General features: G+C 43.0%; 1 protein-coding gene across 7 annotated transcripts in view; it reads right to left on the bottom strand.

Moving 5' to 3' along the window:
• lef1 (lymphoid enhancer-binding factor 1) overlaps nt 1-19,113 on the bottom strand; it is a 44,004-nt gene that overhangs the window by 12,642 nt on the left and 12,249 nt on the right. For 3 of the 7 annotated variants that reach the window (XM_038713245.1, XM_038713241.1, XM_038713242.1), the window contains exons 4-8: nt 8,194-8,326; nt 3,959-4,058; nt 2,051-2,170; nt 1,080-1,251; nt 215-322 (exon numbers count right to left, since the gene is read on the bottom strand). In XM_038713245.1, coding sequence (XP_038569173.1) covers nt 215-322; nt 1,080-1,251; nt 2,051-2,170; nt 3,959-4,058; nt 8,194-8,326 — 633 coding nt within the window. The remainder of the gene's footprint in view (nt 1-214; nt 323-1,079; nt 1,252-2,050; nt 2,171-3,958; nt 4,059-8,193; nt 8,327-19,113) is intronic. The other 4 variants (XM_038713247.1, XM_038713246.1, XM_038713244.1 and 1 more) reach the window with 3 other exon arrangements.

The following is a 19,113-nucleotide window of genomic DNA, read 5'->3' as shown; positions in this document are numbered from 1 at the left end:
TAACAGCGAATCCCAGTTATGAATTACACATTAGGCTGAAACAAAGGGGTCCCCAAATGGTCGCCATTAGCATGGAGCCGACTAGTGTAAATTAGCGTGTGTCATTATTGGGTGCCGTTTAAAGAACAAGACATGTAACGCCGACATAAACAACATAAAATCAGCATACACACACGCACGCGCACCTCTGCCAATCTGTTCTGTTGATACTTACATAATTGTCTCGAGCAGACCAGCCTGGGTAGAGCTGCATGTGGAGCTGCCGTTCCTTGCGGGCTAACTCATAATACTTAGCTTGCTCTTCCCGAGATAAAGCATGCCACTGTTTCAGTACAAAGGAGATTAGGGGAAAAAATAGCATACAGTCAATTACTGGCATGCACTTGCATGTTCCCTGCATAGAGAAGTTTGCTGGTGTTTTGGCAGAAAGAGAAAAAAATAAATGTATTTTTCAACTTCCTAACGTGTGAGGGGGGCACATGATGAAGAGATTAACATGTACACGAGTCAGAGAGAGGGAGAGAAGAGAAGGAGAAAGAAAAAAAAAAACTTTGATTTCATATCAAACACTGGTTCCAATTTAGCAGCGCTTTTTATTCAAAACTATGTCAGCAAGCAATTACCCTATGCAGGCCACAAACTAGGCTTTGCTGTGGCTGGCTGCCTCAACCGCTAGGCCTATTCGTTAAGGCTTTTAACATGGCTCTGTGGTTCCACTCTTTTCCCAATCCTCAAAAGGAACAAATTTTGTCATTTCCAACCATGCCATTATCCAGGCATATTTTATTAAAGCCAATTTGATTAAATGTCAGTTAGATAGGCAGTCTGTATCTGTGCTGCTGAGAGAGAAGTAATTGGCTGGGGCAATCATTATGACAATAATCACAACTAGTTCATAAAAGACAGTATGTTAATGGAGAGAAGGAATCTTTTTACTTTTTTAAAACTAATTGGGGCTGGGAAGTCAGTCCATACAGCCTCTTTAGGGCCGTGGCTTCAACTGTGATCTCTTGGTGATTTACCTCAAAATCAACAAAGATGAGCTTCAGTGTCAAAGACAATGAGATAGGTGTGCCTACCCTTCGCCCCAGGATCTGATTGATGGCAGCACTCTCCTTCAGCGTGCACTCGGCGACCACATTCGCACGCATTTCTTTCATGTAGAGCATGAAGGCGTTTAGTGGCTTCTTGATGTGCGGTCTTTTAGGCTCCTGCTCCTTCCTCTGTTCGTGCTGGGGTTTCCTGTAAAGACAGAAAACAACAACAACATAGAGGGAAGTAAAGACGAGGTGGAAACAAAATAGAAAAATGAGAGAATGTAAGAGCAAAAGCAACACAAGAAGGACATTGTGGTGCAACAAAAGCAGCGAGGCTCTGGTTGCTCTCAGCAATAGAGAGGCAGTGCGAGAGGGGTTGCCACACCATTGGCCCCCCTGCCTCTTTAATCATGTGCAGTTGCACAGTCGCAGCCCTTCATGCAGAGAGATTACTTCACCAGTAATCGTAACCAAACCTTCTCGTCCAGAGCACATTGGCAATCGCTTAAAACCAAATGCTCAACCACTCAAAGACACTGTTGCTCCCACTCCTGACTTACTTTCTAATAACCTTTTTGATATTAGCACAATCTTGGTACTGGGATGGCCATGAATAATGGAAATATCAGTGATAACCACTTCAGGGTGCTCTCAGCACTTCCCCACGCACACACTTGGGATGTGAATTCAGTTCATCCCAGCCCTAATCTAGGACCTCTATCTGTTGCTGGCTAAGTGTGTTGTGATCCCTGAGGCCAAATGAAGCATAGGCCTGTTATCAGTAGAGCGCGGGCCCTTGCTGCTTATCTTCTCACATCAAGGGACTAAGAACAACGCTATGACAGGGGGTTTGTTCAGCAATGGTCTACTGTAGTGGTGGAGCACACCTGAAAGTATGTAGTGTCAGAAAACTGCTAATAGAGGGGGGGTACAGAAGTTTGTGCTTTTAATAAAAAGGAAAAAAAAAAGTGTGTGAGTCTTTTGTGAAGGCATTTCGTGTTTGTAGGACTCACATGTGCATGAGATCTGTTTCATGCAGAGGCTCATGTTTGACCTGTGGGTTGACGATGGCCGGGTGGGGGATCCCTGTGGCGTGGGGACCTGGGGGGCCGGGCACCATGTGGTGTGAGAACCTGCAATAACAGCAGACTTTGATTAATTAAAGAGCGAAAAAGGACAGTAACATGAAAAGGGTCCCCCTAAATGTCATCTAAGTGAGAGAGAAAAAAAAAACAAAAAAAATAACACCCAGAAGTGACAGTAGGTGCACACTTGCAACAACGTACACAGACAAGGAGAGAAATCCATCCACACGTATGTGTTTGCTTGATGTTAGATTTTAGATATTATGGATATATAATATTTAGAAAAATATTTTCACTCTTCTAGCTCTAGATCTGTTTTAGCAACAATTTTTTCAACTTCAGTAGAACGGAGTAGGGTAAAACTTTAATGTCCCAGATGGGCAGTTCGGCTTACAGACAGCAGTCAATAATAATTAAAATATCATGTTGGACACAGTAAAAAAGACCACATGTAAAGCTGCCTCTGCAAGAGGTAGGAAAAAATAAATAAAATAAAAGATTGCTTCTTTCTGGTGGAATAATGCACTATAGCCTTCAGGCCTCTAAAGATTATTTAAATGAACTGCTCGCAACACATTAACATGCAACCTGTAACAAGGGGTCACAAGGAGATATTGCACCATCTCAATATGACTACATGGGAACTTACATGTTTGTTTTGCACTCTATGACACATTGCTTGTGTAGGCCTTCACACTGCATCTCAAGACCCATGAAGATCTGGCTAAACTGGAGGAACTGAGGTCTTTAGTATTTTTAAAATCTGTTGCTATTCTTTTGAGTTTTCTTCAGAGTTGCTTTGAATATACATTTCTGTAAAACATGAGGAAATCTTTAGATATGCTTTTTCTTTTCCTGGCCAGCTTCTTAAACTCTTTGAGACTCTTCTTCTGAAATAATAAATAGATTTTTTTCTTGTCATCAGTCCATCAGCGGGTCCACAATATCTCCATCTCCATTTTCCATTCTGTTCCATTTTTTGGCATTTATTTCAACACTCACTTCATCATGCTGTGGTTATGTTTCAGTCAAATGGTTGCTGGTTTTTAAAAGTATTTGTAATAGAAAAAAAAAAAAAAAAAGAAAAGATTCTTGTGATGCCTGAAATTTACTGATCAGCAATGTTCTGTACTGCAAACACAAGGCTTCCTCAGTCTGAGAGACTTGTTGTGGGGTAAAAACTATGACCAGGGATCCAAAATCAGAACTAGGTTCCTGAGGTGAAAAAGTGGGGGAAAGTTCCTACATCCACAAATGGGCTAATATACTGTAGGTTTTTTGAAGTGGGTCTGAGGAGGAATGCAGGGGGAAACAGTCTGGGCTTGAACCGTCGCCTTACATGTGGCTTCACTCAGTGTATGCCTAAAGGCCTGTCTTTACAAACATCATGTTGACGGAGAAAGAGATAGTGAGGATGAAGAAAGTACGAGGGCAGGATATTTTGCGCAATGGCAGCGACAAGGATGCAGTCAAAAGAGGAAGAAAGAAGTATACAAAAAAAAAAAAAATAAAGATATGTCACAAATGTCAGGAAAATGAAGTGAGGCTGAGAGAGAGAAGTGCTTCCAGGGAGCTTTGATGGTGTTTGAGCAGCCATATGGTTATGCAGGGGCACGAATGCAGTGATGTGTTTGACATGTGCTGGGCACACAGAGGAGCGGTGTGGCTGAAGCCGCAGCAGCCAGAGGCAGACCTCCCCTTGTAGGCTGCTGCAGGCCACCATTCCTCAGTTCAGTACACAAAGCTAGTATAGTATCCGTGTGCATCTGATTCGATAGTAATTGCTCCTTGTTTACATGAATCAACTGTGCATGCATTTGCCTGTCTCTAACTCACCATCCCAGCGGTGGCGTGATTTGCCCCACTCCTCCAGGAGACAGGGAGTAGAAGTTGGGCATGTCTGGTCCAGGGTGATGCCTCTGCATTCCTAGACAAACAACAATGGTACACAACTGTCAGAAAGTATTGAAGTTGGATAGCTGATGCAGTTTTTACAATTATATCTGCATCCTGTGGCTCTAAGTACCAATCAAAATGTGCCTGTAGCACTGAGTATCAAAAACTGGCAAGTGATAAAAGTTATAAAAGGTGGCAAAACACATACTACAGCATCACTTGTAGTATAAAGAACAACTTTATTGTGGGAACAACTTTATTGTGGGTGTTTTGGCTTCTGGCCCTCATCAGGGTCATTATAAAACGCACTACAAAAGAACATTTGAGTGAGCACAAAGAAAAATATTTAAATAAAAACACAACCGATCATATATGTACACTACAAAATGTTAGCTTTGAATGCTTTGTCAGGTCTTGCATATTCTTTGATCAGACATATCCTGATTTAAGTCATGACTTTGTATACCATTTTATAACGTTACTGTACAGCTGTTCTTGGGGTTAAGGCAACATTAAACAATACTGTAATCCAGAAGTTTAAATGAACAGCATAAAAGGGTTTATAGAAAAAAAAAAGTTTATGTTCCTCAAAGAAAGGGATCGGTACTGGTGCTGAAACTCAGGTATTGCTCAGACACCAATCTAAAAAAATATCACAATACAATACCCAGTCAAAACTTGGGAAAATTATTATGATAATGATTATAAAAGATAATTTTTGCTGGCGTCTGTACCAATTAAGCATGTTCCTTTACATCCAGTTCCTACAATTTGGGTATTGCACTTGGCCATATTTTGATTAACTGTTCAGCCCTAGCATCGGGTATCATCCATGATGTGACCGACCCATATTACATACATACAGTTTCTTTGTCAATGTCAGTGCAGATTTTAAATACTTTCCACAATCAGTTACATTCATTCAGTCAAGTTTAGCCGCATCAATCCCTGGACTCATGTTACTTTAAGTAAATATGATTTCAGTGGTTCCACACAGTAAGGTATATAGATTTTAAATTTGAGAAAAAGAGAGCACTGGTATTGGATTGGTATTGGCAGATACAACAAGTTCAGGTATCAGAGTCTGTATCGGGAGAGGAAAAGGTGGCAAACTCCATCTGCTGAGGAAGACTGAGCTACAGTTAAAAACTCCCAAAAAAGCGAGCATTGGACCTTCAGTTAAGATTTTTTTTGTTTAAAACCTATTACTCCTTCCCACCTTTCCCATCCTGCTTCACTACAAGTCATGTACAGTGCACATGTCGGGGCTTCAACATGCTTCTTGACCTCACATTATCAACCAGTAAGAAAAGGATAATATTTCCCCTGCTTAGCTGGAGTCCTTTCTATGTGTTTCAGCGTCTTTAAGCTGGTTAATTGAGGCCTCCTCTTTGTGGCAGAGGCTGCAGCTCTCCCTGTAGACACAGGATTGACTTGGGCTAACTGTCGGTGGATCTTCAGGACTAAGCTCTTCCATCTCCAGCTAACCCGCTCCTGCTGGGTTTTCAAGGTCGATGGGACCCTTTTATTTATTTATTTTTTTGGGAAGACTTAACTGGGAACGGGGCAGTAAGATGACTAAAAGGTATCAAAATCTGTAACGACATGTATTCTTGTCCATTTGTTTTTCATTTTAGAGCAGAGTAAGTAATAATATGATTGAAAGTCTGTAGAAAGGAAAATACTGAAATACTGTTCATACACAGACAAGCACATTGTGCCTACATGTGTGCTCAAACACACACACACACACACACACACACACACAAAGAAAAGAGGGCAAATGCCTCCAGATTAGCACCATCTTCTAATCCCTGTTGGAGCCAGCCTTTTCTGCCTGCCTCTATCTTTTCTCTTCCTCTTTCTCTCTCCAGGCTGTGGTCTAAAGGGGCCTCCCTCCTTAGAGAAGCCGGGCGAGTGGGGGCTTATATCTCCAAAGCCAATGTTGCAACGCTGGATTCATAGCGTGCATACCACTACCCCCTGCCCGCTAATCCACCACGTAACACTCCTGAGGGCCCTCCGGAGGGCAGAAGGGAAGGATGCAGAGGGGTGAGGCGGCGAGGGAGGTGGAGACAGCCCCAGCGTGTTAACCTTGTCACTCACACCCCCAAGGTGCCTTATTACTCACTCGCCTATTCACACGTTCCTACTGACACCCGATGAGGCTTCATACTCACACACAAAACAATTCATTCTGTGTAAAATCAGGAAATAATCTATATTCAAATTAGTGTTCCCATGTTATTTAAATTCTTTCAAACAAAAAAAACCCATACGGTTTAAATGTAACCTATTCAACCCCCCCCCCCGCTCAACCTTCCATCCTGCGTTGGTTGCGGCCCTGTGCATATTAGAGGTCATAATGAGAAAATCCATAATTGTTTTTCATAATTAACGAGCAGATCAAAGTCTGAGCCCACTGAGGAAGGCAGAGCAGCAATTGGTCGATGTGTGTGTGTGTGTGTGTGTGTGTGTGTGTGTGAGTGAGAGAGAGAGAGCGAGCGCGCACACATCTTCAGCTGAGCCCTGCTGGTTCACACACACACAAATATTTCTGCAGCCAATTCTGCAACTGGATCGCTTGGACATGGATTTCTGTTGGGCTGCGAGTGCAAAGATCAAATACAATGGGGGGGGGGGGGTTTCCAGTGGTCTTTGCTCTTCAGTTATTGTCAGAAACTTGGTCGATCTCAATGGACTGGCAAGGCCAACACGAATGGTAAAATTCCTACATGACTACATGACAGCAAATATCTGAAATCTAATGTGTGCATGTGCGCACAGTGTATTTATTGCTCAATTCCGTGTCAACACATTTCTTTCCTGCTTCCACTACAAAAATATTCTACAAAATTTGCCTGATGCATGATTCCTCTGACATATGTGGAGCACACTTTCTTTATATGTCTCACTCCCTTCATCTCACTACGCTGTGTACTCTTGCGCTCAGCTCTACATTATTATTTATAGCCGGTCCCTCAGAACCTCCCAGCCTCATCTTTATCATCATCATCTTCATCATCACTGCCTACATCCTGTCTGATCCCCTCTCCTCTTTTTCAACTGGCAGTCGCAGGAGAAGAAAGCCAGGAGAAAAGAGGGAAAAGGTGCGGGGACAAAACTATGCAAGGCCCACGTCTTTTCACATTCGTGAGAAGCTGCCAACGTCTCCAGCTGCGCGGGGCTGAGGAGCTCATCCAAACTGCTGAGGAGCTCCTCTGCAGCTGTCAGGGCTGTAGCTTGATGTTGTTACTGACAGGCAAAGAGTGCAGAGGGAAAGGGCAGCAGAGCTCAGCACGCCGTCCCACGGGCTGTTTCAAATGAGTTCATGTTAGGAGCTGATGGAAACGATGACTTTGCTGTGACACATTTTGGTTTGTGTGTCTCCATTGATTCCTGACAGTGTTGGCAGATAGGGATGTAAAAATAAATAAATAAATAAAAACACACACACAAAAAAACCCCACCACCAACCCAGGTATGCGGGTTTAGTTTAATGCAGACAGAGTTCACTGCATTACTGCAATATTTTTAAATAAATCACACTAAGGGTGATGTGTAAAACCTCTAAGTGGCAGTTTCTTCATCATCTCATTTTAAGCCCTATTGGGGAGTAACATGCAAATAGTCTGCAGCACATTATAATATCAATATAACATATCAGCCATAATGTAACTGATTACATTAAATTCTTCATCAATGTTATTATAAAATCCAGTGTTTCCACTATCAGTTATCTTCATCAGTGATGCCAGGCTGCCATCTACGTTTTTAGTCTCACAGCAGTCCCTGACCTCATGTTAAGTTAGTTTAAAAAAAAAAAAAAGATCACTATGTCTTCCAACCAGTGATTTAGATAATAATTAAATTTGAGGAGGGGAAAAAGAGAGCACTGGTACTGGATCTGTATCAGAATATACCCTAAGTTAAGAAATTAAAATTGATCTTGGTGCATCCCTAATTAGTAGGACTTTTTCTTACTCAAGTAGTTCAGATGAGAAATGGATCATTTTGTCAATGTACTTATGAATTTGTAGAGCAAGAGGATGACACAGAATATTTGGAAACATTGATCATTCACAAAGTTCTATTACAGCAAACCTGCTGCCACACAGTTGCTGCACGGGCTGCGAGTCTTGTGTCATGTTCTGATCCATTTGCTTGGTTTCTACCTTGTTTGTTGTTGGCATCCTGGGGGTGATGCCCAGAATGGGAGCCTGGGGCGAAGTGCTCATCACTGTACGTGATCAACGGGGTGAGTGGGTGGACTGCATGGGACGGCTGCACCACGGGGACTTTGTTGGACTGTGGAGAAAAATACAACAAAAACTATATGAAAGAGCGATGACATTATACATGAGCTTCAAGTGCATTATTCCATGCGCTATATAGCCCCGTTCCCTGCCACATGATCCGTGGACTGGTCCGGCACATATAGTGCGGGTGGTCTGCTTCCTTGCAGATGTGGGTAAAGCTTAATAGTATGGTCGATAAACTAAATTTCTTCTCTTTTCAGTAGCCTGAGCCCTGCACAAAACTTTGTTTAGCCTCGGTCAGCAGGAGCAAAAAACCTATTCCCTGAAGGAAGGAGGAAAAACAAGTCAAAAGAGGTGCATGAGCATGTTTGAGACAGCAAAAGAGAGAAAGACGCAAGCAGAGCTGTAGTGAATAGGAGCGAACAAGCGATAGAGCAGAGAGAGTGGAGAGAAAAGAGAGGGTAGAGTTAGAGCACAGGTCTTAGGCGGGAGATCAAAGGCAGTCATTAGCTGGTGAATAAGGGGAGTTCATTACAGAGCAAGAGCCGGGGGAAGGAGAGATGAGCGATGGAGGAGGAGGAGAAGGGGGGCTGGCTATAGAGAGAGAGCGCAAGTGAGACAGATGTCTGCAGCTGTACTTAATGCAGGGGTAATCACGTCAACAGTGGCCTGGCCACAGGCCCCCCATCCCCGGATGACTCAGAGAGACCTGCCTCCTGACAACTAAAATAGACCGAGCCAGGTCCAAAAAAACCCGGCCCCAACCCCCAGCCAGCAGCGCTTACATGCTTCAGCAGCACCGAACACATGGTAATGCTTAGCCATGCTAAATCTACTATTCACAATCTGAGCCCAGAGCTGAGCTGGAGTCAAAATATCACCTCCACGGGATATACGGCTAATCGGAGAGACATCAGTTCACTGTTGGGTGAGACACGTCTTACACCAAACGACTCCCACAAGCTTTGAATCAAAGAGTTTCATGAAAATGTAATCAGAGGCTCTTACGGGAACAGTCACCTGATTAATCATGTTGTTGAAGACACTCAGCTAAATTTAGTTGGAGCGTCCATTTCTGGAAAGATGAAATAATCAAGGGACCGTTCTTTATTAGCTCTCACTTCGTTGTCATAGTGAGGTGTCCGCCAAGGTGACATTCCTGCAGTGCTAAGTGGTGATTGGTGCCCCTCCTGCGTTCACACACACACACACACACACACACACACACACACACACACACTTGGACACAAGGGTGGTTGGAATGTCTGCTTTTCTCTGAACCTCTCGCAGACTGGCACCGGTCTCAACTTAAGACCCCCCTCTCTTCTGGGAACGTACTAACTGGGAACACAAAGGGCAGTATGTGTGGTTTATGCGTGTGTCGGAAAAGGTCTCCGTATCCTCAGCCACATGACGCGTCATCTGCATCAGACTCCTTATCGGGCGGGGAATCTCATCTCCCAGGGCCAGTTTCTTTCCCAGTTCCTCTCCTGATATGAGCCTTATGTGCCATCGTCTAGCAGAGTACACATTGTACCTTTTGAGATTGTGCACACTTACCACCACAAACATTGCCTGAAAACGAATTAAGCCATAATGATGCTGAGACTTTTTGACATTAGCTCAGGTGAGTGTGGTTCTTTGACCCCAGTCAACAAGAGTCAAAGGTGACGGGATAATCTGCAAGTGTGGGAGTGTCAGACCTCATTCCCTAGAGGGGAGGGCTTTTTAGTAAGGAGGCTAACATGCATACACCAGGGGCTAAATGATAGCATTCTCACCCATATTATTTTACGCCTCTCCACTCCCATTTTTTACCCTGTGGGAATGAGACAAGAACCTGAGAGATGATCATTTTAGCTGGAAGTCTTCTCCAACTTATAGCAGGAAGAACAGAAAAAGAAAAAGCCAGTGTAAAACCAAAGTTAGTCTCTCATAATTGAACACACACACACACACACACACACACACACACACACACACACACAGCAGAAAAATAGAAATAGTGATTGACTCATTTGCACTTAAGAAAGCTAGAGGCCATAGAAGACTAGCCCTGTTTTTTGCTTTTCCCAGTTGCAGCTGTCAAATCACATTTCTTTCAACTTCTTAATAAACTGCCCACATTGTGATAAAATCCACCAAGGAAAAACCTGCAGGCCTCTGTGACCAATACAGAATTTATGGCTATTTGGGTGTATATTTACATAAACTGCATGCCATAACTAACCCTGGTTTACTTTGGAAAGAAAGGAAGAGCAACAAATTGTAATTTGGGCTTACATCTTCATATCTCTCAAACATTCATACAGTATGATGAGGTAAACTATCAGTACAATTCTCACGTTTTGACTGTTTCACTTTAAAGTTACGGTCATTACATGCCAACCGCCGTCATGGAGCCACCATTTTAAATTCTTCCAGGTGCAGACTGGTTGGCTTGCTGCACCCACTTTGCGGCTCTTGGCAAAGTTTACACACAAAAAGCACAACACCCTTTTACCAATTTCCTGGAGGAAGTAGTTGGAGACACTCAAGTGACCACAACTGTGAGGGTCACGCCACGTTGCTACAATTTGATCCCCTCTCATCCCCATCCTGACTCTAAAAGCCCTTAACGGCAGCAACGGTGTTGCGACGGAGGGCGGCCATATTGGAGGTCCCTTTTCATTGTATAGGAGAAATAATAGGCTTAGGATCTTTCTATTCATATTTTTCAGGGAGAGCGAAAGAGGAGAGGCGGCGAGGATTGAAAAGAAAACGTTCCATTTGGAATTTCATATCCAGGCTTGGCCAGCCCTTCTAAAGAACCCCTCAGATGTGGTTTTAAGAGAAATTCATTGTGCGGAACTGGAGCTGGCAGGGAGCCCTCCATGGAGGAGACACTCCAGTGTGTTTCAGCACGGGGAGCCAGTGACTTGGCGTGCTGTCTGAAATTGGGGGTGGGGAAGGGAAATGGGACGTTTCGATTTTGTTTTTGTTTTTTGTCTGAGGGAGGATTTTTCTGACGGCACGCCGGTGTCTCTGAGCTTGTATTCTGACTTGGTTTCGGAGCGTGTGTTTGTATGTGTCTCTATGTGGTATATGCAAGAACTATCCCTGGAATATAGCCTTTTTAGCATCTCTCTCCCTCTCTCCCCTAACAGCACAGCTTTTGTACTCCACTCAATTAAACCACTTCTGCAGAGTGGAGTGGAAAAAAGGGAAAGCGGGAATTTTATAATAATCACTTCCCACTACTGTAATTTATATGCAATGAGGACTCTTCGCGCCTGCAGCTACAATCAAGTGTGTAGAAACCATGTGAGGTGTTTCACAAACAGCTGGGGAGATGGCAGCTCAAGTGGTGGCTATGGATTCCCATGCTGTTAAATCTTTTCACTAAGAAGCCCTTCTCACCCCAAAACCCAACCTCACGTACTCATGGGATTTTCTGTACGGGTGTGACAAAAAAATAAAAACGTCCCAGGATTTCGCCGGAAGAAAAAAGATGAGAAATTGCAAACAGTATCATTAAGAGTTTTCCGTAAATTTCCGATAAAATAGACACACGATTCTCAACTGTGAATAACTGGCAGAGAGCACACACCCTGCTCCAATTGTTTAAATGTCATTTTTGGCTACTGTATCCACTCTCAATGTGATCATAAAGAAGACACAATGCAGATGGAAAGCCTCTGTAAATGCCAAAAATTGAAGCATGAAGTAAGGGTGTGCCCATACTGAAATCCTACTGAGTCACCCTCAGACCAGGTGTTCACTGTCTGGTGTGTTTGTGTGCAAGTTGTCCAACCTTTTCCCAACAAAAGAGAGCAAACATTCTCCCATAGTAGCTTTCCAGCACAGAAGCGAAAAAGGGACCATACCTTCCTCCTCCCCTCCCTCTTTACTAAAACCAGTGGAGACCAACCTGAGGAAGCTTAAATAAATAACCAATTACCATTCGCAGAGCGGGTTGAACCCCACCAGCTTCGAGTGGAGTGCTAAAAATGGAATGTTTTATTAGCAGGATGGCCCCTTGGCCAGGGGGCTTAATGTAACGAAACCCAATTAATGGAGAAGAAAGCCGGGCCCCCAGCAAGTGAAGGAGCGCCACGCGCTCGGGGTAATGAGACGAACAAGCAAAGCCAACCACAGGGACAGGAGTGGAGGAGGCTACGAATAACAGGAAAAGCCTGCCCTGGAGAGAAATTTACATCTGTGAAGCCCCCCCCACCCCCGTCTCTTATTCTCCCTCCTTCTTTCATTTCAATCATAAATCCTGCGTGCTAGTCAAGAGTCCAGAGGTTGAAGAGAGGCAGCAACCCCAAAGGCAGAGGCCAGTTGATAAAAAGTAAATAAATAAATAAATAAATATAAATATATTAAAAAGGGAAGAACACAACAGGTATAAAAGTATATTACAAACTTAAAGAAGAATGGTGTGTGATGAATTACTTAGATAGTGAAAATAGGCCACATATAATACCACATACTGTATGCAGTGTTATGGTGTTAGTGGCTGAGTTGCAGCACATTTTTATCATGCGAGGAAACTTGTTACACTGCCCTCTAAATACCACTGTTACACCCACACAGATGCATAAGCCAACACTTCACATTAACACACATGATTGACACGGGCCACTGCATAAACATGGAATTCACACAAATAACCCCACCCACTCAAAAGGCAAATAGACATGCTGTAAAATATTTTAATGGTACATGGCGAAGGGATAACCGCACGTTTAATGAATTTAACACATACGTGCTACATGTGAACACAAAGGAGCTATTAACAGCTGACTGTCTTGTTTCCCCACCACCACCAATCTCAACTGAATAGGACGAGGTGGATTACCCATCATCCTTCAGTTGGCATGAACAGTGTGCGCTCCAAGCAAACCAATCACACTAGCTCTCATACTGACATTCTGAACGTGCAAAGAAGATAATTTGTGTGAAATATGCCTGCCCCAAATGAAAAGACTTTATCCGCCTTTTTTTTTTTTTTTTTTTTTTTAAGTGTTCAACTCTTCTTCTCTCTTCTATATGTCGCGGAAATATTAAAAAACTGAGGGAAGAGCAACAGAACATTAAAAATGATCCAGTCTCTCTTCTCTGTCAAGCCACAGCGAACTAAACAGAGACAGTAATATGACAAGAGCCAGTCTCTTTAAAACAGTGGAGATTTTGAAAAAGGACATGCAAGAGTTCATGAAGGTTTGAATAAGAAGCTGCGGTATAGGGTTGGGCAAGGGTTGAACAGTTTTGTCTGGTGTAATACACATCAGTCCAACATAAGATACGGCTAGCAGCAGTCTACATTTGCTATCGTCAACAAATCCAATGAAAAGACCAAAACTAGGAACATGTAAGTCCGTCTCATAATACTTTCTTCAAAAGTCTGCCTTTGGTTCTCAAGCCCAGTCGTTCCTACTGAAATGTAAATCTTTTAAAAAAAACGCCTTTAAAAAATAAAAAATAAAAAAAGGCTGATTCATTTCCTAAAACTGCTGGGCAGTGTAGTTCAACGGCAAATGAACACACATGTGGTACTCTAGTGAGCATTTACGGCAGCAGTGCCGATGTTTGTTGTAATGAAGTCACCCAGTGCACCAATTTGGACAGCAACTGGTTTGGCATTTAGTGTTCTGGTTTTGCTAATTGATGTGTTTTTTAAATCGTTTTTAGACGGTTTATGGCACTGAGGAATAACATGTATCAGTACATGTTCAGAAATCACTTGTTAGTAGTTTAATTCATTGTCTGTTAGAATGTCAACATATCCTACTAATCCTTTCAGTACTTAAAAGAATTAATTATTTCCTATGTGATGTTACATACATATTGTAATATATCACTATCTTGGAAAGATCTTGATCACCATTTTCAGCCATATTGCCAGGCCCCAATGTGGTAAGTACCATGCATTCAAGTACAGGTGTAGATTTTGAGCTTGAAATGTGTCTGTGCCACATGATGGATCGTCGTCATCGTGTTCGCACTATCCAAACACTGCGTGGAAGTTGATCAGCTCTGAGTGGAGGTCAGCTCCTCCACGGTTGTGTTTGCAGAGAGTGTGTGGTGGGGGTTGGGCCGCTGCTCTGGCAGAGCCCTGGGCGAACTGCAGGATGTTCACCTTGCGGCGGGGCACAGGGCTCATTATCACAGCAAGACCTGGTCACATCAAAGGACTGCAGAAAGGGCAAACATTCTGATGAAGTGCCACTGTCAGCAGGCTTGCGAGAGTGCACGCAAACACATACACAAAAGGCAGACCGCACACACACTCGAGCACCCACCAGGCATCTATACCCCCACAAAGAACATGGCTGCTTACTGTAGCGCCATCACTTGCCTTGAATCTATTGAGACTTACTAAATCCCAACAATACCTTAGATGACACCAGTCACGAAGAATTATGTCATTTCTCACCACCGGTAGCACAAACACACATAAACACAGCTACCTGGTATATCTGGACAGAGTCGATGTGTCTAACTGTGTTAATATCTGAGTCATACAGCCTTTAGCTGCCTAATTTACCTGATCAGCTGTGTGTTACAAACAAGGGGGCATGTAAATCTTGGGGCCCCATTTTTTAACTCAGCCTTTAAAGCTGACCACAAGCAAAATATGTTTGGGGTGCACTTTATTTTTATTCCTGTATCAATCGGTATCCCTCTCCAGCAACTATATATAGCAACCCTGCCTCTGCATTAACACACGGCATGATTTATCATTAGAAGCCAGCTCTGGTCTGCTGAGTAGCTACATTCATGCCAGGCAGCACAGTGGTGCCAACATCCACGTTCAACAACAACAACACCACTCGAAAGGCCCTGAGAGAGGTACACAAATAAAATCGCAGCACAAGCTAACTTTGCGTGGCAGGCTCTCTAAAACCTTAGCCGCCGCACAATACCAGTGACAGAGAGAAAGAGGGAGAGAAAATGCAGAGCAGAATGGGGGAAAAGTGCTGATGAGTTGCCTTATGCAGGAGGTTCATAGATCCGTCGAGCAAGAGCGGATTTGCCTGCTACACCTAGATAGTGCCCCCCCCCCCTCAGCTTTCGCCCAGGTATTCTGGGCATGAATGGCTGTCAGTTTGGATTTGGGAGCTCAGTGTTGAGGGGGAAAATAGAGTCTGGTGGGGGTCTTTGTGTGTCTCTACCTGTGGAGACGAGCGCTACAGACAGTACTCTCTCTCACTCTCACTACTCTCACTAAGCCCAAGCTAGCTCCACTGCAACACTGCACCTTCCATCCACGGAAGGGAAGGGGTAAATATTAGTACTGCATGCTAGCCAGGGAGAGCCGGGCGAAGGGAGACAGCAGCAGCAGGCTGTAGAGGCGCTGCCTGTGTTTGCGGGGAAGGTTTTCAGTGGCACACACCAGGAAAATGTGGATGGGGAGGTGATTTGAATGAGAGCTGCTTCTGCCTGAGCTGTAGAGAGTACTGACCTAGTTTTCCTTCTCTATTTCACTCAGACAGATGCACACCCACCAACATAACGTGTAAGAATAAAAATACTGATGCATTAGTGAGCGACTTAATGGAACAAATAATTTTATTCACAGAAAAATGTATGCATTTTGTAAACAGACAAAGTGGGTTTAGGAAAGTAGGTTATGTCATGTTTTGAAAAGTGCAGGTCACATGAAGCCATGTTGGCTCAGGTGTCATGATTCCTCTGCTCTGGCCTTGATCTGAACTTTTGACCCCATGGTCACATGATCAATGGTCTCTTGAACTCAATGTACCATTGCGCTTAAGAAGATACAAGTCCTGTTCTCTTTTCACTTCTAAATAGATCTTTTTACATAATTAGACAAGCACCCAGACAAAGCGACGTTTTTCTCTGTTACAAATTATGATCGTGTTGGTTATGGTTATAATGAGGCAAGGTTCATGCCTCAGTGCTAAGAAGCATTCATGATTGTGGATCACACATTGCAAACCTTTCGCCTCATTCACATTTTGGACCATACAACAATACCAGCAGCCCACTGTTTGGGTGTGATTCCACGTTTTAAGAGATTAACTGGTAAAGACTACCAACAACCGCCTTTCAGCCTGGAATTAGTCATTAATCAAACCACACATTTTAGGGTTTCTTTCTAGCCAGGCGCACACGCCCCTGTTAAGATCTGAATGAAAAGCACAAAGCTATTCAAATCTGATCCCCTCCGAACAAATGGCTTTTCTCCATCCCCACAGAAGCAGGGAACACTTCAAGAAGCTCTCCAAGGATCTCAACGGTCACATGAAAACTCCACCCCGTCAATTAGCTTTGTGGCAGGGTTTTGTGGGCTTTAATACAAACAAAACAATGACCATGTACAACATGGCAACGGACAACGTCTGCTTATCCCTTGATACCTCTAAAGAAATGGTAATAGTGAGTTTCTGGAGCACAAAAGGGACTCCTTAGGCTCAGGGCATATGGTTACAGCAACATTACAGGGTACACTCGTCCACCTGATGCCGCACATCTGAAAGATAAGCCATACAATGAACAAACACGTGGTTGTCCTTCGGCTCCAAGCTGGATTTATTCATTGCAGACCGCTCATGTTTTAATATAATCTAATTAATCTATTAAGCAACTTGTATGTTAGATTGAATAAACATTAACATGTGCTGTAACATTTTTGAAGTTTCTTATTTTGTCCTTCAATTTATTAAAACAATTATTGGCAACTAATTTTTCAAGTAAAAGTGCCAAACATTCAAATGTAAGGATTGAATGCTGGTAATTTTTTTTCATACTATAGTAAACTGAATATCATTGGGTTTTGGACTGTTGGTCAGATTAATCAAGCAATGCGACTATATCTTTAATATTTCTAGACTGCAAACTTAAGCAAATGTCAAAATGACACTTGACAACCATGGATGTATCTTTAATGTGTAACTTGAAATCTTCACAAACTGATGCAATACATAGTAAATGAAGGATTTTTAGTTTTATGTAATGAAAATGAATAGCTAGAGGTTTCTACAGTCAACAAGTGGATCATCGAATGAAACCGTTTCTTTACGTTATCACAAGTTAATGTAAAGTTCCGCTTGAGTTGCATGTGATCACGTTCATGCGCGATTGCAGAACTTATGACTAAAACAGCTTGAAGTACAAATATCTAACATAGTAGGATAGTCTACAGCAGTGGTTCTTAACCTGGGGGTCGGGACCAGAGTTATTTTAATGTTGCTAGGCAACTACTGAATCAGCTGTCCTGTCAGTCTAATCAAAGATTATAGCACCAGCGATCTGTAATCTTTGGTTTGCCGCTAAGTCATATTAGCAGAAACTTGATCACAACTCACAGGTCTGTGTCTTTTGTTGCTAAAACATCTGCTTTAAAAAAAAATGTTAAAAATAGACAAACGGAGAGCGTGTTCTCTGTCACCGTTTTGAGTGTGTGAGGTGTTCAAACACACAGGAGACAGGGAAAGGGAGATCCGTGTGGGCGCATGAGACCCTCAGAAAGGGGAGACACCACTGGTAGTAGCCTACAAGTTGGGTTAGGGGCTTCATCTCAGTTCCAGTCTTATTTTAGGATGAGTTGGGGACAAACTGTTGTAGTCTTCGGACAATCCAAGGAACTGTAAACCGTCAGCACAACTGAGGGCCCGTCTCTCCATTCATTAGATTGGACAATGGGAAAAAAAACACGGATGACGTTGAGCACGATTTGAATATTTTTCAACTCCGTGCACCCATTCAAAAACGCAAGGCGCAGCAAGCGGTCAAAATTCGAGGCGTCCAGGGGTCATTAACAGCACACAGAACGCTCACTGCCAATAGAATACAATTGTTGTAAAGAGATAGAGACTATAATAACCTGTTTTCACCTTTCACTTAACAACTGTTGAAACTTTTCAAATAGAAGTCAAGCAAACTTTATCACCATATTGTTGCTTCAACATGGAAGGAGTGTCACTGTTGTGATGGGAGAACTGAAAATGTACATTTGACGTGCGGGGGGCACTTACACCCCCCCCCCCCATCTTTCATCTCAAAAGATAGGGATACAGTGGGGGTGGATTGATTTGATGTTTTGATGCATTGTTTGATCACGGGCAGCTCAAAGTGGTGGAGGCCTCTGTGATGTGTCTCCATTGGAGGACATGAAAAGCGTCACCTGGCCCCTGAGCCGAGGGTTATGGTTGCTAGTGGATTTAAGGGCTCCTGCTGAGCTGGACGGTGGCTCCATTGATGCCACATAATCCATTCAGCGTGACCTTTATATTTTTAGAGTCAGCTCTACTTCCCCGTCATCCTGCCTTGTTAAAACTATTGCAGACATCAAGGTCCTGATCAACTATGTTCTATTATAACAGTACGGTATATCTAATTTATTCAATGTGTACATCCCAAGAGGAAAATAAGTGCCTTCCATCACCAACCAAGCAGTCCGATGATCAAAAGAAACATGGAGCACAAGGCGAGCTCATCAGATGAACAAACACATTCTTGCTAGATATCTTTGTGGGTTTCATCATCCTGCATCAAGTGACTGCTGAGAAAAAAAAAAAAACACAGCCTTGTTCTCAACCCTGTGACATCAGCGTTTACAGACCGAGCGCAATGGAAGAATCAAGGCCCATGCAATCATATATTTCCAATTAAATACCAATCATGTGAATCGGCAATCTTTCCTCCGCCCTCAACCCAATTAATTGTTTCTAAAAACCCACACGAAAATATCATAAGCTTAAAAAAAAAAAAAAAAAGTCATAGAAATGAATAATCTCATAACGTACGCTAGGTGGTATTAGTCATGAGCATCAAACTCCTACCACGTTCTACATTTGCCTAAACTAGGAGCAAACATAATTGGGA

This window comes from Micropterus salmoides, unplaced genomic scaffold, assembly GCF_014851395.1.
Source record: "Micropterus salmoides isolate LMB-PRFRI ecotype aquatic unplaced genomic scaffold, ASM1485139v1 Ms_hic_scaffold_12, whole genome shotgun sequence".
In the NCBI taxonomy this organism is placed as follows: Eukaryota; Metazoa; Chordata; class Actinopteri; order Centrarchiformes; family Centrarchidae; genus Micropterus; species Micropterus salmoides.
This window is presented reverse-complemented; position numbering and strand designations above follow the sequence as displayed.